Source organism: Acomys minous (assembly GCF_964271855.1).
Source record: "Acomys minous genome assembly, chromosome: 15".
NCBI lineage: Eukaryota > Metazoa > Chordata > Mammalia > Rodentia > Muridae > Acomys > Acomys minous.
Window position 1 is genome coordinate 61,102,141 of NC_140497.1, and position 25,668 is coordinate 61,127,808.

At 44.6% G+C, this 25,668-nt stretch overlaps 2 protein-coding genes across 4 annotated transcripts in view; both read left to right on the plus strand.

Moving 5' to 3' along the window:
* The first annotated feature begins 1,702 nt into the window (after window positions 1-1,702).
* ARL9 (ARF like GTPase 9) lies at window positions 1,703-10,274 on the plus strand. Of its 2 annotated transcripts, none has more exons than XM_084760516.1 (4): window positions 1,703-2,624; window positions 6,244-6,406; window positions 6,922-7,097; window positions 9,749-10,196. In XM_084760516.1, exons 1-4 carry the CDS (start codon window positions 1,791-1,793, stop codon window positions 9,923-9,925), a joined length of 1,350 nt encoding a protein of 449 aa, XP_084616642.1. In that variant the 5' UTR covers window positions 1,703-1,790; the 3' UTR covers window positions 9,926-10,196. The 2 variants fall into 2 exon arrangements, with proteins under 2 accessions (XP_084616642.1, XP_084616643.1); XM_084760517.1 differs by lacking the exon at window positions 1,703-2,624 and adding an exon at window positions 3,091-3,276 and having other exon boundaries at window positions 6,247-6,406; window positions 9,749-10,274.
* A 4,357-nt stretch (window positions 10,275-14,631) lies between these two features.
* SPMAP2L (sperm microtubule associated protein 2 like) overlaps window positions 14,632-25,668 on the plus strand; it is a 42,807-nt gene continuing 31,770 nt past the window's right edge. Inside the window, exons 1-2 of one of the 2 annotated variants that reach the window (XM_084760518.1) lie at window positions 14,632-15,143; window positions 24,989-25,022. In XM_084760518.1, coding sequence (XP_084616644.1) covers window positions 14,708-15,143; window positions 24,989-25,022 — 470 coding nt within the window. In that variant the 5' untranslated portion in view covers window positions 14,632-14,707. Of the gene's footprint in view, window positions 15,144-21,019; window positions 21,317-24,988; window positions 25,023-25,668 lie in introns of those variants that run through there. The other variant, XM_084760519.1, reaches the window with a different exon arrangement.

Genomic DNA, 25,668 nt, shown 5'->3' on the forward strand with positions numbered 1-25,668 from the left:
TGTACATACATGGTGCTCTTAGTTGTGTTACTAAGAGTTCTTGGTATTGTCACTGCTAAGCCAAATAAGTCATTCAAGTGTAAATTTGATCTGTATTAATGTTCTAGTCACTATTCTGGAGAAGTCTTTAACTAGTTCAGTGTGTGTGTGTGTGTACGTTTATAAAAACCAATGTGGAAAACATCCATTCACTGTGTCACATTTTTAAATTTTAAAATAAAATAAACTCTAGCAGTGAATGTGAATACAGATATTTCAGGTGTTGGCATTTTATGAATGACTTCCTTATTAATATATCTAAGACTTTTAAGCTGACTATCTAACCTTGTCTTCTGTCCTTCACAGAAAAACTACAAATCTAGTGGGATTGGAAGAACTCAGTTTAAAAGCTGGAAATTCAGAGGCTAGAGAGATGGCTCAGCAGTTACAAGCTTGAGCTGCACTTCCAGAGGCCCTGTGTTCAGTTCCTGCTACCTACATGGCAGCTCACAGCTGTCTGTGCCTCAAGTTCAAGAGAATCTGACACCCTCTTTGGCCCCCTCTGGCACTACACACAAGACACACATGCATAACATGCAGGCAGAACACCTACAAATATAAAACAATACATCTTAAAAAAAAAAAATCCATCCTATTGGTATGTGCATCAATGAACAGAAACAAACTTTATAGAGTATTGAGCCTGGCATTTTGAAGACAACTGAAGAGCACCAACCTTAAAAACTGTCCCGTCACTCAAGCCCCCTGAGACTTACCATTGTTCTTTACCAGCTTATTTGAAACATCTGATTTTTTTTTTTTAAATCAATGTCATGTAGAAACTAAATTTTTCCATAGGGTCGCATTAAAACTCCAGTGTTGCTTCAGTCTGGGCTTAAGCTCAAGAGGTCTCTCTCAGCCTCCCCAGTACAGCCTCGACCTGGTGTTACACAGCATCCTTTTTCCTGAGCAGAAGCAAGCAAGCACTCTATCACTGGCTTACACCCCTATTACTAAAAACTAACCTTGTTAAATTGTGAAAAAAATCCCAGTCCACCTAGAAAATAGCCAACTGTGAGTTCCAGAGCTAGTTAAGCATGCCAACTCACTTGGAGTGCTTCATTTACTACATCCTGGTGGTGGGGGGTGACTAGACTGCCTCAATTTGGTTCTAATTAGCTGCAATCTCTGTCCTTCGCTGACGTGGGCGTCCCAGTGGAATTCACATGGGGTGGAGTCAGGAAGTATGTTCTGGGGTACTGGTTGTGCCCTGGGGAAAGGTAGGGAGTCTTCTAGGGACTCTGGTGCCCTAGGCTTCTTAAATAAGGAGGCACACCCTGGTGGAGCAAATTGTGGGTTGAAGCCGCGGGATAGCGGAAACTCTCAGGCGTTTCTCAGACACTACCAAATGGTCCTTTGGGCCCTCTGGGTGCCTGAGGGCCTCCTGCCACGTTAGTCCTCGCCTGTTTGTTCCACTTCTCTCATGAGGGTCATCGGGTTCCGCTAGATTGGGCTCCAGCCATCATCCCCTTAGCATCCTAGCCCTTCCGCTCTTCCACCGGCCACTCCTCCTGGCCTCAAATTCAGCGAATCAGTTAGGCAGACAAGCTCACGCGAAATGCCTGAGGGCCAGCTGGGCTCACTGGCGCGAGCTGCCACCGCGGTGACCGCGGGTGTGGCCTACGCCGCCCTGTGAACCTACGTCTCCACCTTGGGCACCACACCACGACCACACCTGCCAGGATCCAGGGCCGAGACTCCAGCGCGCGGGCGCGCGGGAGGGAAAGAAGAGGGGAACGGCGGCGGTAGGCATGGAGAAGGGAAAGACGAAGAAAGAGAGGGAAAAGTTCTCTTCTTCCAGCAGCAGGGAATCGGTAAAGGGAGAGAAAGAAAAAAAGAAGGATGCGGAAGTAAAAATTAGCAAGGAGAAGGTGAAAGAGAAAGGGAAGGAAGATGAGAAAAGGAAATCTGTAGAGGTGAAAAACAAGGGGAAAGAGATAGGGAAGGAAGAAGAAAAAAGGAGGAGTGTGGATGTGAAAACCAAAGAGAACGGGAAGGAGAAAGGGAAGGAAGAAGAGAAAAGGAGGAGTGTGGATGTGAAAACAAAAGAAAACGGGAAGGAAGACGAGAAAAGGAAAAGCGTGGACGTAAAAACCAAAGAGAACGGGAAGGAGAAAGGGAAGGAAGAAGAAAAGAGGAAGAGTGTGGACGTGAAAACCAAAGAGAACGGGAAGGAGAAAGGGAAGGAAGAAGAGAAAAGGAAAAGCGTGGACGTAAGAACCAAAGAGAACGGGAAGGAGAAAGGGAAGGAAGAAGAAAAGAGGAAGAGTGTGGACGTAAAAACCAAAGAGAACGGGAAGGAGAACCGGAAGGAAGAAGAGAAAAGGAAAAGCGTGGACGTAAAAACCAAAGAGAACGGGAAGGAGAAAGGGAAGGAAGAAGAAAAGAGGAAGAGTGTGGACGTAAAAACCAAAGAGAACGAGAAGGAGAAAGGGAAGGAAGAGAAAAAGAGAAGTGACCTGAAAAACATGGAGAACGGGAAAGGGAAGGAAGTCACGAAGGAGCAAGAGACAGAGAAGGAACAGGTCACCGAACAGGTCAAGGAGAGCAGCGACACCTCCGTTAAAACCCTGTACCCACCACCGGTAAGAGACCTGGAACCGGGGGGGGTGGGGGTGGGGGGCCCTCGCCTTCCAAGGCCACAGTCCGGCGGCAGAGAGCCGGGTCTCGTCCGAGGGCTTCTGTCTATGGATGGGGGAGATGAGCCAAGGTTGGAACGAACCCCTCCCGCCCCCAACTTCAGCCCTGCTCACATCCACGGGTCCTACCCCTTGTTGTCTAGGGTCGAGAGTCCAGGGATCTTAGTCGGCCCTGGTTGAAGGCAGGGACGGGCTCCTGTCTCAGTCCAGCGCTTCACGCCAGCATGCGGTCCACGTAAGACAATGCCGAAGCCATTACCGACCCCTTCCTCCTCGACCTTGCGGTGAATACATTCTTTGTTGGAAGAGATAGGGTTCCTGTAATACATGACGTGCTCGTGGGCTCCTTAGGTCTTTTCCGCTTTCGGCGCCGCTGAGGTAGAAGGGAGGGTCACAGACTTAACCAGTCTCACAACCCCAGGCATTGTTTAGGTCAGAAACAACTCCACGGCTTGGCATTCCCAGTCCCTTGGCTCAGAGCAGCTTCCTGGTTCTGAACAGTTTGAATTATTAACGGAGACTGGATCCCTGGTAAAAGACAGACTCCACAGACGCACAGATGGTGGTGGAAGAAATAACTATCAACAACCAACAAGATGTTCAGAATTAGATTTGAGTATTTACCTAGCAGGGTGGCTTCTCCATTTCACTCCTGGTACGCTGGGCCCCTGCAATTTTCCCTAGTGTGAGAAATCGCATTGTTTCTGGTAGCTCCCACTCTCCCAGAGGAGAAGAAATTAGATTTGCATCTAAACTCTTGGTTTACAGTGATTTGAGCTTTCTCTAGATATAAACGCAAAGGATCTTGTGCCTTGGCTTTTAGAGTTGGCCTTCAGCGATGAACTCTATTACTGAGCTACACTAACTCAGCCCAAAGCCTGTATGATAAACTGTATGTATGTATGTATGTATGTATGTATGTATGTGTGTACACACACACACACACACACACACACACACACACACACACACATATATATTTTAGGTATCACTAAGAGGAACAAAAAATGCTCTTAATCAAAAGGTGACCAGTCAGTATAAAATACATCCTAATTTCAGCGTGGGTCGGGGGCTTCTTAGAATTGATGAACTATGATAGGGTGGCCTGGGTAGGGTCACAGTGGAAATTGTAGGTGGACACACTCCACAGCCTGCAGCTGTCCCTTGGTATCTGTACTGAAGTGTGCAGCTTTTAAAAGCTTTCCTGCTTACCCTAGTGTATTTCCAGAATGGCATCCCAATACTTAGAATGGGAAAGGAGGTGAGGGCAGGGCCATGAAGCACTCGGCGGACTACCAATTTCTTAGGGCTGGTAAGTTGGTAAAGTGCCTTTGTTCAAGCCGCAAAACCTGTATTCGGATCTCCAGCATCAATGTAAAACCTAAGCATCCACCTCTAGCCCATGTACACATGCACAGATAGACTCGAGTGAGTGTGCCAAATTACACTATGTAGACAAAGAAAAAATATCCCCAAGAGGAAAAAACCAAATATATCTCTCTTTAAACTTCTGAGGCTTAAAAAATAATTCGGAGGCTTTCATACATCATGTCTTCTACATAAGTCTCTATCAAGCCATACCATTAAAAATATATTTATTTATTATTTATACATATTCTGCTCACCTGGGTGGCCAGAAAAAGGCACCAGATCTCATTGTAGATGGTTGTGAGCCACAATGTGGGAATTGAACTCAGGACCTTTGGAAGAACAGACAGTGCTCTTAACCTCTGAGCCATCTCTCCAGCTCCTATCAGGACATACCTTAAAACATCTTTCTCTCACACAGATTTTTTTTTTAATTTTATTTTATTTAGTTGCAGATGAGAGTGTTTCTGTTCCAGCACTAGAAAGGTTAAAGCCACTCTGGGCTATAAAAACTGCAGGAAACAAAACCAAACAAAAATCAACAGACAAAAGAGATGGTTAGAGATTCTAAAGCTCTATTGCTTTTGAGCCAGATGGGGGGGAACTCACCTTTAATACTTTCTAGTGCTAAACAGGATAAGCCGAATTAGTCATGATATATTTTAGAAGCAGTACCACTAAAGATAATTGCTGTGTTTTTTGTTGGTTTGTGTTTTAATATTGTTTGTACTATAGAAATCACCCTAAACTATTTCTGTATTATGCTGACTTTCTTCTCTGATCATTTGTTTTTTTGTTCATTTGTTTTTCTTCTTTTGTTTTGTTTTGTTTTTGTTTTTGTTTTTCGCGACCGGGTTTCTCTGAGTGACCTTGACTATCCTGCACTTGCTTTGTAGACCAGGCTTGCCTCGAACTCTCGGCAATCCACCTGCCTCTGCCTCCCAACTGCGGTTTGTTTGTTTTTCAAGACAGGGTCTAGATGTATAGCCCTGGTTGTCCTGGAACTTATTATGTAGAGCAGGCTGGCCTTGAACTCTCAGAGTTCTGCCGGCCTCTGCCTCTCCGAGTGCTGCGATCGAAGGCATGAGCTTCTTTCTGATCCTTTCTGATCATGTGTGATGGAACTCTCTAAAGCTGGAATGGTAGGAGAAAGCTGCTTTTGAAGTTTGCTTACAAATCCCTAACTTTATAACACATACTCTTCTGCTATTGGGACAGGTTTGACAACTTCTGTAGTCTTAGCTTTTCTGCTAAATTATGGTACTTGTGTTAAAATACAAGTAAATTAAAAACGTAAGAGAGAGCTGGGCAGTGGTGCCACGTGTCTTTAATCCCATCACTTGAGAGGCAGAGGCAGGCAGATCTCTGTGTGTTTGAGGCCAGCCAGGTCTACAAAGTGAGTTTCAAGACAGCCAGAGATTTCTCAGAAACAACAAAAAAGCAAAAACAAACAAACAAACAAAAACATAAGGGAGGAGTCTTGTCCTAATAGTTTGTAGCCAAGTTATCCATCTGCTGATATAAGACAGAAGATGAGACTTAACTGCTTCCATGTTGGGTGGAACAGTCCATGCTTGTACCTTAGACAAACCACTTGAGTGCAGATGCCAATAGATGAGAATTCAAGGAGGGATTTGAGGTGCTGGAATGACTCAGCAGACAGACACACTTGCTTTAGAGACTGACAACCTTAGTCTGATCCCCCAGGACCAACGTGGTAGAAGGAGAAAACCAACTCCTGAGAGTTGCCCTCTGACCTACATATGCATGCTGAGGTGGCCCTGTGCAAATGTGTACACACACACACACACACACACACACACACACACACACACACACGTGAAAAAGGAAGAAAAATGTCTGGACATTGGTCCTGGTAATCATAGATCTGTGACACTGCAGAGTACATAAACTCTAAGATGCGTGTGCATGTGTGCATGTGTGTGCATTGTGTGTGTGTGTGTGTGTGTGTGCACGTGTATACATATATTTGTTGTTTGATAGCTTAACTAGGAATTAGACAGTGGAAAAGTGACACAAGACTAGTATCACAGAAGCAGTAGTAGTCTGGGTTTAGACTGGCTATCAATTCCACGGTTACAACTAGGTCCTAACACAACCAGGCACGCCCCGTCAGGGAGCCAGCTAAACACAGCTCTGAAAGATTGGGTTTACTGATTTGTCTTTCATTTCATAGGAGACAAGCAAGCAGATCCTAGTACTAGGCCTGGATGGCGCAGGAAAGACCAGTGTCCTCCACTCTCTGGCTTCCAACAGAGTCCAGCACAGCTTGGCGCCCACCCAAGGTTTCAACACAGTTTACATTAACACTGAGGACAGGCAGTTGGAGTTCCTGGAGAGTAAGTTCTGTTTCTCATTAGCATCTTAAGTCGACGCTATGGTCTTGCGAGAAGTGACCCTCAGTGGGATTCTTGTAGACTTTAGGATGATATATAGTTTAATAATTAGGATGCTCCGGGTGGTGTGTGTATGGGGGTCCATTTTCGACTGTTTTGATTTTCTACCTTTTTGTAGTGATGGCAACCAAAGGAGGCTTAGAGGAAGGCTTTTAGAACGCGCACCCGCTCTTCCCCTCACTGCAGCGGACCTCTTCTAGCTAGCTGGCTGTCCCAGATCCTGTGTGGCAATACTGTCACTGATAACCGGGTTCCCAAAGCCAGGTCATGCCTCCCGTCTTCCCCTCTACACCTCACCCCTCCGCAGCACTTCACGTGTCCCCATGGCCCTAAATACCACCTAGAGACACCCAGATTTATCTAAACCAGCCCAAGCATGGACCGGATGTCTTCTGCCACCTTCCCCTTGGTGGACGCGCCTGTGAGTTTTTGACTTCTTCCTCTCCCGTTCTCTGCAGTTGGTGGCAGTGAGCAGTTCCGCTCCTACTGGGATCTGTACCTGCCCAGGGGATGGCTGCTCATCTTCGTGGTGGATTCAGCCGACCACAAACGATTACCAGAAGCCAAGAAATGCCTTCATCGGTTAATTGAACCAAATCCAGGGCTCCCTCTGGTTGTGTTTGCAAACAAACAGGTAAGAACACGTGCAAACCCGGCTTGTTGACTGGGGTGGGAGAGCATCTTGTCTAGCTTTCGGGATTGCAGCCCCCAAACTACGTTAATGGAGCCTGTGCTCAATAGTTTTATTATTAACACAGAAAGATCTGGCTTTAATAGGTAGATATTGAACAATATATCGTGTATTCAATTTACTAGAGCTCCTAGATTGTACACTCTTTCAATGGAAACCATAACACTAAAACTCTTCTCTCGATTGCTAGGTTTGCCAGCCAAGAGGAGCAAAAAAAAAAAAAAAAAAAAGACCCCTCTGTTTTTTATATGTATCACTAACATCTTCCCAGTGCATCAGTGATTATCATTTTCCTTGCTTATGATTTCTATTTTTATATTCACACACACACACACACACACACACACACACACACACACACACACCCCACCTCTTTCTGAGACACGGTCTCTCTACATAGTTCTGTCTTGGAATTCACTATGGAGTCCAGGCTGGCCTTGAACACAAAGAGATATACCTACCTCTGCCTCCTAAGTGCTGGGGTTAAAGGCCTGTGCCACAATGCCTGGCAGAGATTCCCATTTAAAAAGCATGTATTTTATTTCATTTGTGTAGGGAAGGTGGTGGTGGGATATGTGCCTGTAAGTGCAGATGCCTGCAGGGGCCAGAAGGGGGCATCATCACATGGATCTAAAGTTAGAGGTAGCTCTGAGCCCTGTGATGTGGGTGCCTCTGGAAATGTAGGGTCTTAATTACTGAACTGCCTCTCCAGCCTGAGATTTTACTTTGTTTTGTTTTGTTTTGTTCTTCCAGACAGGGTTTCTCTGTGTAGCCCTGGCTGTCCTGAAACTCACTCTGTAGACTAGGCTAGCCTCAAACTCAAAGATCTGTCAGCCTCTGCCTTCTGAGTGCTGGGATTAAGGTGTGCGCCACCACTGCCCAGCTGAGGTTTTCCTTTTCTTTCCTTTTTTTCCCCCCTGTGAAACAAGGTTTCTCTGTGTAACCTTGGCTGTCCTGGACTCACTTTGTAGACCAGGCTAGCCTCATAGAGGTCCTCCTGCCTCTGCCTCCTGAGTGCTGAATATGCCATTGGGCCCAGTTAAATGGAAAACTTTGCTTGGATTTAATGATGAAATATTTAGTCTATTCTTTTAGATTAATCACTAAGTCAATATATTGTTACGTTGGGGTTTTCAAAAAGTTATCTTAGCTGGGCATGGAGGCTCATGTCTGTACTCTCGGCAGTGGGAGGCAGAAGCAAAAGAATGGCAAGTTCTAGGCCAGTCTGAGCTAGATAGGGAGGCCCTTATCCGAAGAATGTTATCCTTTAAAAAAAAAAAATGTATTTAATGTCTATCAGTGCTCTCTCTGCACTTACACCTGCCTGCCAGAAGAGGGCATGTTACAGATGGTTGTGAGCCATCATATGGTTGCTGGGAATTGAACTCAGGATGGCTGGAAGAGCAGACAGTGCTCTTAACTGCCAAGCCATCTCTTCAGCCTGAAAAAAAAAAAGCTATCTTATTTATTCTCTGGTTATGGCCTCTGTTTCTACTCATACTGTCTCCCCCTACTTCTCCCTTTCCAATGTCATCATGGATGTTTTAACTGGAGACACCATCTCCATCCCGCTGGGTCCATTACTGTGTTGCCAGAGTCACTACAGGCGCTATGCCTAAGTGAATTCAGGCTGTTACTAGGTTACAGACTGTGATTACCAACACCTAGTTACCATCCATAGCCCATCAGGGGAAGCCTCACAGAGGTCCCGGGCTACAGAGATAACATTATACACACGAGCTCTCTTACTCTCTCACCTACCTCTTTTTTCTCTTCCTCTGTCTCTTTGTTTCTGAGGTACCTCTCCCTCCTTTCCTCCCCTCCCCATGCTCATTTAATAAAATAATTAATAAATATTACACATGAGCCTTGATGGACTCCACAAGTTTGATATAAAAATTTTGGTCCAAATAAGTAGTAACAAAAAACTCACAGTGACAAGTGCTAAAATGAGCAAAACATGATGTGGACAAGAAGTAATTGATGACGGCATACACCTATAATCCCAGCACTTGGAAGACTGAGGCAGAAGGACCAAAAGCTCAAGGCCAGCTTAAGTTCATATATGACTCTTTTTAAGAAAAAGCCAGCAAACTCCTCCCACTAAGCTAGGGTTACAACAGAGAAACCCTGTCTCGAAAAAACAAACAAACAGAAACAAAACAACAACACACACAAAAAAAAGAAAGAAAAAAATTAAAGTCCTTTTTTTTTCCTTTCAGAAAACACTTTTTTGATAAATCAGAAATACTGTCATAATTCTAATAAAAATGCTTATACTCATACCATTCCTGGGGTTATAATAAAGTCTCAGTGTTTTCTATATTAAGATGGTGGAGCCAGCCAGGCACAGTGGCGCTTACCTGTAAGCTCAGCACTCGGGGAGGCAGAGGTAGATGAACATGAGTTCAAGACCAGCCTGGTCTATAAAGCAAGTCCAGGACAGCCAGGGTTGCACAGAGAAACCCTGTCTCTCCAAACAAACAAACAAACAAATGATGGTGGAGTCATTTAGAATAAGGAACAAGTATTTGTATCAAAAAAGAGTGCAGGCTAACCAACGCTTTCTATTCTTTTTCCGTGGTTGGGAGAAGGATCTTGAAGCAGCCTATCACATTACAGACATCCACGACGCTTTGGCCCTGTCTGAAGTGGGGAGTGACAGGAAGCTGTTCTTGTTTGGAACTCAGGTGACTGAGAATGGCTCAGAGATACCCCCCACCATGCAAGATGCCAAAGACCTGATTGCACATCTGGCCTCAAATATGTAGAAGTGACTAGGACGCGGCCCAGTACTCAACTCACCATCAAACCATCACCAAAGAGGGCTGAATGGCAGGCTTAAGCCCAATAAAAAATAAGCCATTTCCTATTCTCTCAATGCAAAGCGTGTATACGGAGAACTCGAATTCAATGCGACCACTGTTGTTTTATTTAAACACTTTTAACTTTAAATTTTAACTATTTTATTTGAGAGAAATTTGGATTTTTGTTTGTTTTGGGTGCTGAGAGGTGAACCCTGGGCCCCACACGTATTAAGCATGCCATCCACCATAGTGCTGTACCCACACATCTGGATTAGGGTTGTTACTCAAAAGTAAAAATTGTATTACCAAGCCCTCAGCCCACGTGTGGTTTTTCCTTATATTTTGTGTGTATGTTCATGTGTGTACCTGTGAGGTCAGAAGATGATTTGAGGAGGCCTTCCTCAGGAACCATAAATCTCGGATGCTGTTTTGTTTTTGGTGGTTTCCATGAATAAGACCCACATACTCAGGGCCTGGAGAGATGGCTCAGCGGTTAAGAGCACTGACTGCTCTTTCAAAGGTCCTGAGTTCAATTCCCAGCAACTACACGGTGGCTCACAACCATCTATAATGTGATCTGATGCATACTGTATACATAATAAATAAATCTTAACGACAACAACAAAAAGACCCACATGCCCACACTTGCACAGCAAATGCAACTGTGGTCCTGCTTGCCCTGCCCCCCTCTCCAGACCTCCTTGTGTGGTTCATCAATAGCCAATCTGGTGGGGGCAGTTTCTTTGTTGAGGTTCTCTCTTCCCAAATGACTCTAGCTTGTTTCAAGTTGACATAAAACTAGCCAGCACAGGACATACGCACAGAAACCATGTTCTTCCTCTGTAAAGTGAGAGTGAGTGTGTTCCTCATGCTCAGTGCTGCAGCATCATGTTTAAGCACCCAAGCACCACTCAGGTGTGTCAACATCAGACCTCTCCTCTAAGGCATGCTGAAGATGGATTGTACATTGATTCAGGATTACTGGAAATCTGCTCCAGGCTTTCCAAGAATGGAGCGATGGACAGTCCTTAATCACCATGGTCCTCTTTGTGTGAAAGGATCATCGGAGATGCAGGCTCCTTCCAGCCCAGACTCGGAGGTCTATCTGCTCATTCTTGGCTGCCTGTATCATCATGGGTGAGAGCAGTTTTTGTTTTGTTGTGTTTTTACACATCCTGATCTTAGATTTTGCATTTGGGTGACAAATGATGCTGGAGATTTTCCTCCATGAGACAGCTATTGAGAGCCACCATGGCTCTGGTTGCTTGATGCTGGGGGCGAATAAAGTAAGATCTCTGTACCAGTACATGTGACAGACAAATGTCTCAAGGGCTTTAGGGGACATGAAGCTCAGGCAAACTATTGTGTTGTCAGAGGGGCTGCCAGACCGGCAGCTTTTCTGACAGGTCTCACGTGGTGACTTTCATTACCTTGGAGACCTTGGTGTCTATTGCCAGCCTTCCAAGCTCAGAACACATGGATTCAGTCAAAACGCCAGGAGATGCGTACCATTTTTTTTTGCTTATTCTCTTTGTAAACATTTAGTGAACACCATTTTAGTGCCCAAACTTTCAGGCTGAAACATCAGAAATTTAGCTCAGGTTTGTCTGTACCAGAAACGGGGTGGGGGTAGGGGTGGAGAGCTTGGTAACAAGCTTAGGAAGCTTGCCATGTTGAGAAATGAGTATGGGAGGGCTAGTACAGGGGTCAGAGGTCACAGCTGCCTCTCTATCATCTGGCCCTGCTAAGCCCTGCTTGGGTCCCTTCTCAGATTCCTGTTTCCTCATCAGGGTAGCAAGACTGCTGTCAACACCAAGCTTATACCACTGTATAGCTCATAGTTGCTAGGCAACATGCACTGTATTTTCAGTAGCAAATCTCACTGAGGGGAACTGATTGGTTCTTCTTAGGTCTTAACCTTACCCCTGGGGCCAGGGACAGTGTTATCTAGTTCAAGCTGTGTGGAATGAATTCTCCCATAGATAGGTGTCATGCCTTCAGAAAAAGAGAGAAAGGGTGGTAGGTGGGAACCCAGCTGAAATAGTGACAGAAGTTGTGGGAGCCTTTCATGAATCATTGTATGATTCTGCATGCTAATACTAAAAGGAGTTTGGAGCTGTTGGGATGGCTCAGGACAACCTGAGCGCCATCCCTGGGACTCACATGCAGAAGGAAAGAACCATTTCCCCCACGTTTGCACTGTGACGGGTGTACATGCAACCCAATACATAAAAATGTAATAAAATCTTTAAGGGTTTTATGCTTTGCATGTTTTTGCCTGCATGTATGAAAGTGTACTGTGTGCACCTCATTTCTACAGAGGCCAGAAGAGGGTGCCAGATTCCCTGGAAATGGAGTATATATAGTCTATTGTGAGCCACCATGTGGGTTCTCTGCAAGAGCAGCAAGTAGTAATCTTTAAAAGTGTGTGTGTGTGTGTGTGTGTGTGTGTGTGTGTGTGTACCTCATGTATCATGTATGCAGGAACTTGCAATAATCCAAGAAGTGTTGGATTCCCTGGAAATGGAGTTAAAAACTGTTGTGAGCCAGCCAGCATGTGGGTACTGGGAACCAAACCCAGGTCTTCTGTAAGAGCAGTAAATGCTCTTAAGTACTGAGCCATCTTTCCAGACCCATAAGTGGTCTTAACTACTGGGCCATCTACTCCAGGCCCCAAAAATGCAATTATTTTTTTAAAATATGAGTTTGATGCAATAGATTATATGCATACTTTACAGTGAGTCTCCTACTTCCATTCCACATAACTTCCTGTTTTCTAGAGGACAGTAAATTTAAGAAGTACCCAATAGTGTGTAAATGGTGTCTTTAACTGTGTATTTAGATAGATGGTTTATTAACATTTTTAGTTCCTTCTCTTGAAAATAAACACAAGACGGAGACTCCAGCAATTCTGCCCTTCTTTCCCATACTATTTTGGCTGTCACAATGAGCACTTTCCAGGCTTTCTGACACACATTAACATAGACGGGGGAGGCTGAAAAGGTGGCTTGTCATTTAAGAGGGATACTGCTCTTGCAGAGGGCCCCAGTTTTCTTTCCAGCTCCGTTGGCAGCTCCTAACTGCCTATAATTCTAGCTCAAGGGGAAGAGTATGCCCTCTTTTGAATCCCATGGGCACCAATACTAACAAGTGCACATACAACCCCCCCCCCACAGAAACACATTCTTTAAAATAGAAGTATTTTTAAAGACACAGATAATGGCACTATGACTCACACCCATGACCTATTGCTTTGAGAGGCTGAGGCAAGAGGACGGCCACTAGTGAGAGTTTGAGGCTAACCTGGACTGCATAATTCCAGGTCAGCTTAAACTGCGGAGTAAGCTTCGCTTAAAAAAAAATGTGTGTATGGGGGGTGGGGGGGGAGAGGGCGATGGCTCAGATGTTAGGAGCACTACCTGCTCTTCCAAAGGCCCTGAGTTTAGTTCCCAGCAACCACATGGTGGCTCACAACCATCTTTAATGAGATCTGGTGCCCTCTTCTGGCCTGCAGGTGTACATGCAGGCAGAACACTGAATACCTAATAAATAACCCTTTCTTTTTTAATGTGGGGGGAGGGGGGAGACGAGGTAGGAAGGAGGGAGACACCCAAGTAAGGCTACAAAAATTTTGGTATATTTCAGAGTTATTCCTATGAATAAATCAATGAACACAACTGTGCTATTCACAAGATTAACTACATGACTAATAGGGCTAACTTATCTGTGGTGATACAGGATAGGGGTCTTGGTCTAGTTTTCTCTAACCAGGCAGGAAAGTCTGCGGCAGAGCTATCTCAAGCACCGCACCCCGAATCAGCGGTTGAAAAATGGTGCTTACCGAAGACGAGGTAACACACACAGCAGATACCCAAGGAAAAGACCCTGTGCAGCAGGGAACTCGAGACTGAGGTTTTAAAGCCTCAGGAAAACTTTCTTTCCCTAATTTAGGGCTGGTCAGTTTGAAGAAAGGAAGGGTGGTTGATTGGCCCAGAACTGTTATGTGACAAATCCTAAGCAGGCCTTGAACATGTTGGTCCAGTCCATCCGCAGGGTGCCTGCTGGCTGGGGGAATAAAGCCTACCAAGCCTTTGAGTTGTCTCAGCTCAGGAAGGCGAGGAAGAAGCTGTCCATCTTGGAAATTTACCACTTTTATTACCTAATCTCGGCCTCTCTCCCTATCTTAGTCTCACTTTGATAGTGAGCCCTGTAACGGAGCACAAAATGTCCTTGAACATACATATTTATAGAACCCTGTTGGAGTGTTTCGTTGTGACAGCGTGCAGAATTTAATGTAGAGAGGTTGAAGATCTGTACTATCCTGATGAGTATTAAGTTTGGATCAAATGTCATCCTAATGTCGTCCTCCCTTTCACAACCTTTGTAAGGAGTCGGTGTCGGGGAACCTCGGAAACCCAAACAGTCAAGAAGCAGACAGGTACCGCAGACTGTTGAGTCTTCTCCCTTCACACCAGGAGTGGGAGCAGCATCCTGCTTCCCTCGGCGCTGTCTCCCGTGCAGCGCCTAACAGAGGCACTCCCTAGGAGAGCATCGCGTCTCCTTAGCAACCGGTGACCAAGCAGCTGAGATGATGGGCGGGGTGGGGCGTGGCTAGGCGGTGGGGGCGGAGCTGAGTCTGCCCCCTGCCAGGCGCGGGCAGCCCTGAATCTCCGGTTCACGCCCGGGACTGCGCTTGGGCAGCGAGCGGAGAGTTTGCCCCTCGGGTAGCTGGAGTTTCTAACGGGAATGGAGGAAGGAGACTTCTCAGGTTCACCCGCACTGTCTGAGGTGACTGATGGGCAGAACACCACGACAGAAACACACGCAAACTCTGAAGTCCACCCGAAGCCCCTTGTGCTCAGGCTCTTGGAGGCGGAGAATGACCTTGAGGGTGAAGAATGCGAAGGGGTTGAGGAGGAAGAAGAGGACGATAAGTATAAAGCGTCCAAGACTCACAAATCTCATGAGGCCTCCACATTCTCCAAGCCCCGCACGGCTAGTGATTCCCTTCAGTCCCGCAGCGGCAGTGATTCCCTTCAGTTCCGCAAGGCCAGTGAGTCTCTTCAGTTACCGCAGGTCCGCGACGGTGGAAAAGGCGACTTGCTTTCCATCACAGAGACTAGGACCTCCCCATCTTTAACGGCCAGATATCTACCGCGTCTCCAGCTGGCTTCCCGGAGCGGTAGGTTTTGCCCCCACGCCGCTGAAATTCACCCATCTAGAACTCAGGAGTCCGCGTTGAAGGCTCACATGTTTAGACGAACTTGGGTCGTCTGCCTGCTGCTTTGCAGCCATACCTCTTTGCTCTTCAAGGACTCTATGGGATTGAACCTAGGCAAGCACTCTAGTCCCGAAGCCTTTCTTAGTGCTTCGAGATTCGTTACACCATTGAATCCTGTTAGGCCACACCTCGACTATCTCTTATTATTTTCACTTGAGATTTTTGGTGGTTGTTGTCATATAATTTTTCTTACTCCCCAACTAAAAACAGATCCTCGAAGAGGATGTTTTTGCCCGTGCTTGGTGCATGGCCCAGGGGAAATCAAACATTCAGGGAACGAGACTGAAAGAGTGCCACTTGCTTTTCCCACTTAAGCTCACGTCCAACTCTTCGCTAGAGACAGCTTGCGCTGGACCCGCAATCCCATGCTCTCACTAGGGGTTGCTTCTCGCCTGGCCTCTGGTCTATGGTTTATCACTGCAGTCACCCCCTTACTATATCTCCCACCGCTTCCCTGGCTCTGAATGGCCACCATACTTCTGATAGATCTCCATTTCTGGTAAAGCCCAGTACTCTACACACCCCTAGCTGTTGACTCTTGTCATGCAAAATTGCATTGTATTGACTGGTTTTATTTCTATTTCATCACAACACGTCTTAATTGGCACTGGGAGACTCCCTTTTATTTACTGGTTGAGTTGGTTTTCCTAGACTCTGATGCGTCTAAGTGCATTCTTTATTCCCCTCCAACCTGCACACTTTTCTCCTTCATCCAATAAAGACATTGCCTCATACTTTTTCAAGAAATAGAAAACAATCTATCACGAACTTACTTTTTTTGCCACCTGTTTATTGGCTTCCCAAGACGAGTGCGTAGAGCCTTCCTTTTCTCAACTTTCAGGAAGAACTGCGCTTGTTCTTATGAAAGCCGTATTCTCCACGTGTCCCTCAGATTCCACTTGTCCGCTGAAGAACTCTGTTCTTATATTTGTCTCCAGTCCTTTACAGCACCCATTTCTCCTTGTCTAATGAATCAGTCCCACGAGCAAACACAGACTCTTGTCTTGAAATACCCTGCCACCCTATGCCTTCTTTAGTACTGCTCCCATCCCGCCCCCCTCCTTTTCCTTCTCTTATTCCTTTCTTGGCTACCTGTGAGGGTCTCTTTTCTTTCTTCATGGAAACTGCTCTAGTGTATTCCATCCCTGTCCTGTGCATGAGGGTCTCAGTATCTCTAGGTGTGAACCACTGGACTTTTTGATGTCCTCATTGGAAGGATTTTAGCTTTTACCTTACCTTAGACATCTCCTCACCTTAGCGCCTTTCAATTGCTGTGCCATTTCAAGATTAAAAAAAAAAAAAGATTTGTTTATTTACTATTTGTGTAGTATTCTGCCCGAATGTGTGCCTGCACACCAGAAGAGAATACTAGATCTCATTATGGATGGTTATGAGCCATCCATATGAGCATCCCATGTGGTTGCTGGGAAGTGAACTCAGGACTTTTGAAAGAACAGACAGTGCTCTTTTTTTTTTTTTTAAACAGGAGCTCATGGAGTCTTAAGGTTTATTTATTTGTTTGTTTGTTTGTTTACTATGTATACAGTGTTTCACCTGACTGTCAGAAGAGGGCACCAGATCTCAGGATAGATGGTTGTTAGCCACCATGTGGTTGTTGGGAATTGAACTCAGGACCTCTGGAAGAGCATACAGTGCTCTTAACCTCTGAGCCACCTCTCCAGCCCCAGACAGTGCTCTTAGAGCCTTTTTTTTTTTTTTTTTTTTTTTTTTTTTTTTTTTTTTTTGGTTTTCAAGACACGGTTTCTCTGTGTAGCCTTGGCTGGCCTGGACCCGCTTTGTAGACCAGGCTGGCCTCGAACTCACAGCGATCCACCTGCCTCTGCCTCCCGAGTGCTGGGATTAAAGGTGTGCGCCACCATGCCCGGCTCGAGCCACTTTTTTCTTTCTTTCTTTTAAACATATACATTTATTTTATTACATATGAATAAAGCAAACTACACACAGTTGAAAGAACCATGAGACAACCATGAGTTATATAGATGTTACATTCATAGGGATTTGGCTATTTGTATTTGTAATATTTGAAGTAAACATCTTTCCTGTCTTGTTGGGTCTAAATTTCTGAATGAAATTCAACATCTATCATATCTCATCTCTATTAACTTAAATCCTTTATCTTGATCTAAAAATATCTTATCCTCTAAACAACTAAATTTGATTGTAAAACTATCTGGTCTTCAACGCCCCTCAAAGACTTGAGAAGGAATAAAACTTAAATGACTGAGTGAACTGGTAGTGCAGGTTGGCAGCTTCCAAACTGAAAAAAAAAAATGACTGAGACAGTTTACTGCCTGAACAGTCACCCAACCCTCTCTTTAGCGCTGGAGCATCATATTCAGCCTTCTAGCCCAATATCTCCTGCCAGATTTATTCACAAGGCAGGAACTGTTGAGGACTTGCTTACCCTGCCTTGGCAGAATTCGGCTGTCGACTCTGCCTGCATCCAAGCTTGCTCATTTTTAGGCAAAATTCTGTCTGTGACAGAAACCAGGACATTTTGCCAAGTGGTTAGTTTGCCACATTTGAAGCTGTCTCCATACGGAGGTCCTTTGATGCTCATCATCTTCTTTGATGTCATCTGGGTGTTGTCAGGACTGGTCTTTCTTATGGCTTATCATTGCTCTGAGAGTCAACCCAGGCCCCACCCCCATCCCCCTCCCCCTCCCCTGTCCCCCCATCCCCCATCCCCTCCAGCTCCCAGGCCCCATCCCCTATCCCTTCATCCTCCCATCCCTCATCCCCCCACCCCATATCCCTCCATGCCCCACCCCCACCCCATTCCCCCTCCTTCCATCCCCCATGCCCCCATCCCACATCCCTCTACCTCCCATCCCCATCCCACCATCTCCCCATCACTCCATCCTCCCATCCCCATCACTCCGTCCTCCCATCCCTCATCCCCCCACTCCACATCCCTCCATCCCCCACTCCCATCCCCCATCCTTTCATCCTCCATCCCCCATCCCCACATCCCACATCCCACATCCCACATCCCCCATCCCTCCATCCCCACATCCCACATCCTACATCCCTCCTCTTCACTCCTCATCCTGCCACTTGCTTCCTTGCCTGCTTCCCCAGCTGCCCCATAGTGTCCCCTGCTAGAATGCTTGTTTGCCCAGGATCATCTTACAGTCAGTTTCTGGCATTCGGACCATCATTTTATTTTATTTTATTTTATTTTATTTTATTTATTTATTTATTTGGCTTTTTGAGACAGAGTTTCTCTGTGTCAGACCATCATTTTAAAAACTGTTTTTGTATGTCCTATGTTTTGTGAAAGTTGGAAAGCTCACCTGTGGGAAGGTTTCCTCTGCCTGTACCTGAAGCAGCTGTGTAGAAATAGCTTGATGAATTTCTATAGAGATTTTGGATCACTCTAGAAAATATTATCCTTAAGCTGTTTTCTCAGTTTGTCTGCTAGATTTTTCTTGTCAATTCCAAATAGAATTTGTGAATTCTTATTAATATATGGACTGTGTATATGACAAGTATATTTAGGCAATATTTACATAAAATAGGATAGACGTGAGGCTGTGTTTAGTCAGCATTTTACCATGTCGCTGCTCACTCAGTAAGGACTCTTCCATCCAAGAAACACTGTCTAAGCATCCATTTAGAAGACTCTCTGTTGCCTTTGATGTACAGTGTAGAATAAGGCATCCATCAAGATTCAGTTAAAAGCATTAAAACATAGAATGGGTCGCCATCCGGTCGCCTAACAAACATAGCTATGATTAAGATGTATTAAATACATATTCATATATAGGCTCTGCTTTGTGGGTGCATGAGTATAATATAGATCCCATTTTGTAGTTACTGACCATGTGGCTAGGGAGCTGGGAATAGCTATAGCAATAACATAGCCTTAGCATAAAAGGAAAGGGGGCTAGAGTAACCGGCGGAGCAGTTACTTTACTTTCCAAGTTAGAAGACAACGATATCCTGTTTTTACGTAGAAAATAAGGTAGGTGGGTCGCTGTGAGTTCGAGGCCAGCCTGGTCTACAAAGTGAGTCCAGGACAGCCAAGGCTACACAGAGAAACTCTGTCTCAAAAAGAAGAAGAAGAAGAAGAAGAAGAAGAAGAAGAAGAAGAAGAAGAAGAAGGAGGAGGAAACTAAAATAAATAAATAAATAAATAAAAAGAAAGAACGAAAGGGGAAAAAAAAAAGAATACACACAATACGAAGTGTTCATTAAAGCCACATAGCTAACACAATGGGACAAGAGCTGCTTAGAGAGGACCTGGAACAGTGGGTTCTCAACCTGTGGGTCCCCTTTCACAGGGGTCACATATCAGATATCTAACATCTCAGGTATTTATAATTCCTAACAGCAGGAAAGTCACAATTATGAAGTAGCAATGAAATGATTTTATGATCGAGGTCACCACCACATAAAGAACTGTATTAAAGGGTTACAGCGTTAGGAAGTTTGAGAACCACTGATCTAGAAAATTCAGTGTGGGCTTAGGGAGGTAACTGAAAAGAAATAAGTTCTCAGAAGAGTAGAGTAGGGAGTGACTTGGAGGGAAGCTCTTCCCTCTCTTCTCTCAGTGCCAGGGATCAAATCCGTGGCTGAGCTGTAGCCTCTCTAGCAACATTCACTACGCCACTCACGATGGCCTCCGACTGCGTTTCTGCCTCCAAAGTCCTGGGACTAGAGGTGTGCACTATCACACCTTGCTGAGAATTGACAAATTTAAAACATTCTGAGGGCCAGCCATGTGGCTCAACAGATAAAAAGCACTCACCCCCTGACCTGACAAACTAAATTTAGTCCACAGGACCCACAGGTAGAAGGAAAGAACCACCTCCAGCAAGCTGCTGCAGGTTCACTATTGGCACACACACACACACACACACACACACACACACACACACACACAACATGTAAATAAATGCAACTTTAAAACTTGTTAAAACAAAAATATTTTGAAATTTGTAAGACTGTCACAAGTGCAAAGGCTTGAGTCATAAAAAGAAGTATATGTCTCAACCCCACCCTTTTACAGGTAATCACTAGTTTGTGTATCGTTTTTTTTCTTTTTGTTGTTGTTTGTTTGTTTGTTTTTGAGACAGGGTTTCTCTGTGGGGCCTTGGCTGCCCTGAACTCACTCTATAGACCAGGCTGGCCTTGAACTCACAGAGATCCACCTGCCTCTGCCCCCCAAGTGCTGGGATTAAAGGCGTGTGCCACCACACCCAGCAGTTTGTGTATCTTTATATAAACACAAGAAAATACTGTGTAAGCATAAGTGTGACTCCCCGTTTCTTACTGCAGGCTAGCACAGTACACAATTTTGCATTCTTTCTGCCACTGAACAATATAGTGTTTCTTTCTTTCTTTTTCTTTTTTCTTTTTTTTTAATGTGTATCCACCAGGCCCAGTGGCACACGCCTTTAAAGCCCAGCACTCAGGAGGCAGAGGCAGGTGGATCTTTCTGAGTTCGAGGCCAGCCTGGACTACAAAGAGAGTCCAGACCAACCAAGGAGACACAGAGAAACCCTGTCTCGAAAAACCAAACCAAAAAAAAAAAAAAAAAAAAAAAAGGAAACTTTGAAGAAAGAACAAAGAAATTGTTCACCTTTCCACGTCAACACTACTTTAATCTGGGTCTTGCGTGACGCCTTTAAGATCTCATAAGACAAATTTTAGGATGTCAGTATGTCAGTATTTGACGCAGCACCCAAGCCAGGGCACCGCCCAAACAAGCCTCCCCTTGCTCCCCGCCGCCACCCCCTCCCCCCACCCCCATCCCGGGGCGGGCTCGGACCTACATCCGTCCGTGAAGCCGCTGCGGAGGGTGTGTCCCCCACCACCACCACCGGATGAGCGCTGCCACCGCGCGATGCCGCCAGAGACCGCAAGAACCCAGGCCCATGGACAAGCAGCAGCTCCAGAGGGTTCCCAGACTGTACCAGCGCATCTCAGACAAGAGGAAAGCCAGCGCACTCCGGCTCACAAAGCCTCTACTGTGTGCACGGGAGGAAAACGTAGAGGACCAGGACGTCGTCGTTCGCCAAAGCCTGCACAGCGCTCTCCGCAAACCGGTACAACCCTTGAACATGCCCCCTGATGCTTGAACTCCAACGGTCTGTTGGATCCGGGTGGGCGTGCATCCTCGAAGAGTTAGGGTGAAGAGTGGCGTGAATATGACCAAAGCAAGTTGTATGAATGCACCTGATTCTCAAAGAACTAATAAAATATTATATTATGAAAAAAATCTGTCTATGAAGGAATAAAACCAAGAAACAAAAGAGTGGTGAAGCCCTTGCAACCCTCCAAAAGTCACCCCAATTTTAATGCAGTAGTACCCCTCCTGTCGTCAGGGAAGACATTCTAAGACACTCTCCAAATGCTTGAGACCTCCCGCTGTCCTCACTCAATGTACTGTATGTTTTAAAACCGTATGATACCTATGATAAAGCTTAACTTATAAATTAGGTCTTGTATGAGATGGAAACAAGAGTCTTACCTAGCAATTGTAACATGTTGTCGTGAAAGATGTCTAAAACCTACCAAGGATTACCGACTTCTAGAAGTTTCTAGTTGAATTTTCAGGCTTCAGTTGACTGGAAACCACTGAAACTGAAAACAGGAATAAAGGGGATTTCTGTATTAGGAAAAGATAGTGCTCTTGAAGTGGCAGAATGTTCCAGATGACACTGTGCTGGGCTTTACTAGATATATTCTCTTGGTTTGTTTTATTTTTCTTCCTCCACTTGTGTTTGCCTCCCTTCCTTGAATCACCTGTTAACGTTTAAGACAGACACATCTCTTAGTGGTGTGTTCCCGTGTGTATTCACATAAGCAACCTCAAGTGAGTGGAAAGCATAAAGCAACGGGACTAGAAATAAGGCCGTGCTCACAATTCTATTTGCAATGCAGTCTTAACTTTTTTTTTTAACCTGTAGAATTTAAACAGCGTCTTAATTTACACATTTTGGGAATGAATGATGGCTTCCATTTGCTGGCTATTTGCTGTCTGGCCACTGTACAGTTCTTTATGCACACAGTCTTTTTTAACCTTCACTTGCCTTGTGGACCAATTTCACACACCGAGGTACCAAGTTACAGAGGGATGGGAGTATGCACGCCCCAAGGTCAGAGCTTAGAGTCAGGATTTGGTTCTAGGCAGCCTAACTCCAGAGCCATTGCTCTTAGCCATCGAACGGTATTGTAAGAGGTTCAAATCTATCCCCTTTAAAAATCCCGAGAGCTGTGTCCCACCTCCAGGGACTGATTTAATTGATCTGGGATGTGGACTGAGACCAGATAATTTTAAAGGATCCCCTGGCGAGTCTGACCTTCAGGCCACTTTGGAAATGACACAGGACTGTTTTACTTGGGACATTACCTACCACTGGCCACTGCAGAGCTAGTCCACTCTGCCAGTGACTGAGGCGGCCTCAGACTTGTCCTTTAGGAAAAGTGAAGCTCATTGGGACATAGCATGAAGAGTCACAGTTTTGTTACCCATCCCTATTAGCTGGGTTTACAGATGGTCTGTTAGGATTGGTTCAGCATGATACTGACACTGACCTGAGTGTCTGAAGCTGAGAACCAGTTAGCAGCCTAGGAAAAGCCCATAGGATAAAAGTTGCGGCTTTCATGGTCCACAGCATAGCAACAGCATCGGAAACCGCCTCCCACTTTCCTTAGGTCAGAATGAGCTTAGCCTTGGAAAGAACAACCGGAAATGCCCGACTCTCATCTTTCCAATTTTACCGCTGTCTCCTCCACCAGACGGCTGCCTCCCCTCTTCCGTTCTGTCCTCATCCACCATGCCTGCACACAGGAGCCAAGGCTGCAGTTGCGGATTTTTTTTTTTAACAGTGATCTAGTAAAGCCATTGGCCCACTAAAGTTGTAACTAGTAATTTCAATCACCACTCATATACACAATGTGCTTTACATGCATGCACACACACAAGTGAGTTATCTACTTATCTATCTATTTATCTATTTATCTATCCATCTATCCATCTATCAGCTCTTTATCGTCTACCCCTTATCTATATATATACAATCTATCATCTATCTATCATCTACCATATATATATAATATATATATATCAATTATCTATCTATCATCTACCATATATATATAATATATATATATCAATTATCTATCTATCATCTATCTTTGATCTTTACACAGATCTATTATCCTCCCATCTGAAAGAGGGAACTGAATCTTGCAGAACTTAATCTGATCGCCCAAGATCATGTAGTTGAAAAATGGACAAAGCTGGGGTTTGACCTGTAGCTCCCTGTTGCCAGTGTATGCTCGCTCTCTTTACAAAAAAACCACCCCAGAGTGCAGAATGTGCTTTCTCAGAGTCTTCAGATATGATGAAAAACTCCCACGAAGAGGCTGTCTGGGACAGCCTGACATGACGATGCCTATTTGGACAGGTCTCCAGGTGCTATGGGGACCGTAAAATTGACTGCTTTCCCCCCCAAAACCATGAACTTCTATGCATGCAATTTTGTTGGTTTAATCCTTTCTCCTGGCTTAGCTATCTCAGATTTACCAGTTTTTTACTGGTAAAGACACTACGCTGAATATTTTTTTTGCGTACACCTTTGTCCACATTTGAAATGGTTTCCTTGGGGCACATTCCTAGAAACAGAACTGAGTTACGTTGTATGAACATGGCTGACTCACAATCCCAACTTACTCTTTCTAGTGTACTAACACAAACACTTGCCAGCTGTGCACCGCTGTGCATGGGATGTGCATCCCATTCACCCTCCAGTACTTTATCCTTTGTAAAGAAATGTTGTTAATTTGATAGCTTTTTTTAAAATACCATTTTTTCATTTGCATTATTTTGAATACCAGTAAGCTTGATTTTTATAAAAAAATGTTTATTGGTCTTTCATAGATTTTCATACTTAAATTTAGCTCATTACCTTTAGTTTATTTCATTCTTGGGACATATTTTAGTATATTTATGGTTGGCACTTTTGTAGTCTTTGAATATTAACATTTTTAAGCATTTATCCTATTTGCTGTTTAATATCTGTTGAATGTCTTGTTTCTTCTATAGACTTTAATTTTTTACCCACAGAGCTAAAAAAAAATTGAAGTTAGCATATAAAGTATAAGTTGGATTATTGCATTTTCATACACTATTTTTTGATGTTCCTCTTCCATTGCCCCTTCTCTCCAAATCTATTTTCAGGCCACATATAGTTTATCACCTTCTTTATATCTTAAGACATCCTTTTCCCCTCTCAGGGCTCCCTTCCTAGTTTATGGCATATCCCACAACCACACACATATATAAAAAAATTTTAAATTTAATGTATACATACGAGAGAAGATGTGGGTTCTGTCTTCCGGAATGTATGTAGTTTTACTTAATACAATTCTAGTTTCATTTTCCTGAAAATACCATGATTTTATTTTTTATATAGCTAAATAATATTCTATTGGACACACCAAAGTTCTACATCTTAAATATTTTAATCTATTTAGTCAACTTTAATCCTAGAAAATTGAAATCCAGTGATTAGATTTTTTTTTTCCAGCCCAGTTAAAAAAAAAAAAAAACACCTTGAACCCCTTGACTTGTGTGTGGCTTATTTTAGTACACGGCATTATATAGTCAACTTCGATATTAGCCCCCAATAGTTACTTATGTGATCTCTTGATTTGTGACGTTGTATCTTTTAAACCTGGCAAATCTAATTTTTGCTTTCATTTTCTTTTAGCGCACCCTGCTTCCCGCGACTTTGTAAGGAAATGGTAAGACTGAGAGGGTAATACCATTCTCACACCAGAACTGGTGACCAGCGAAGCTCGAGGCTGGACTCCTGCAGCGTTTGAGAGAGAAAGCCTGTCCTTGGCTTGTGAGGAGACTCCATGCCTTCCCTTTGCGAAAGGCCCTTCCAGTGGGAAGAAGAAAGAAGGAGGGCTGGGGGTGTAGCTTAATGGTAGAGCGTTTCCTTAAAACCAAACCACCACCAAAGTAAAGAAGTAAGCGCATGCGCAGGTAAGAAAAGGGCTGGAGAGATGGCTGCTCCTCCGTAGGACCCAGGTTCGACTCCAGCACCCACGTGAAGCTCACAACCGTCTGTAACACTAGTTCCAAGGGATCCAATACCCCTCTTCTGGCTTCTCAGTCTCTACATGCGGTGAATAGACGTACAAGTGGGCAAAACACTCACACACATAAAACTAAACAATAAAGCAGTAATCAGAGAAGAGAAGAAAGACGCAGCAATAAGTGACGGGGATGTCATGGTTGGCACGTTTCGTACTAGACCTGCACTTTCCAGGGCCATAGGCGTCTGCGCTGACCATCTCAGGTCTTAGGGTGCATGAATCTCCTGGTGCCTAGATCTTGATCCTCCTTGCTTCTAAGTGAGGACAGTAGCTAATGAGATAGAGG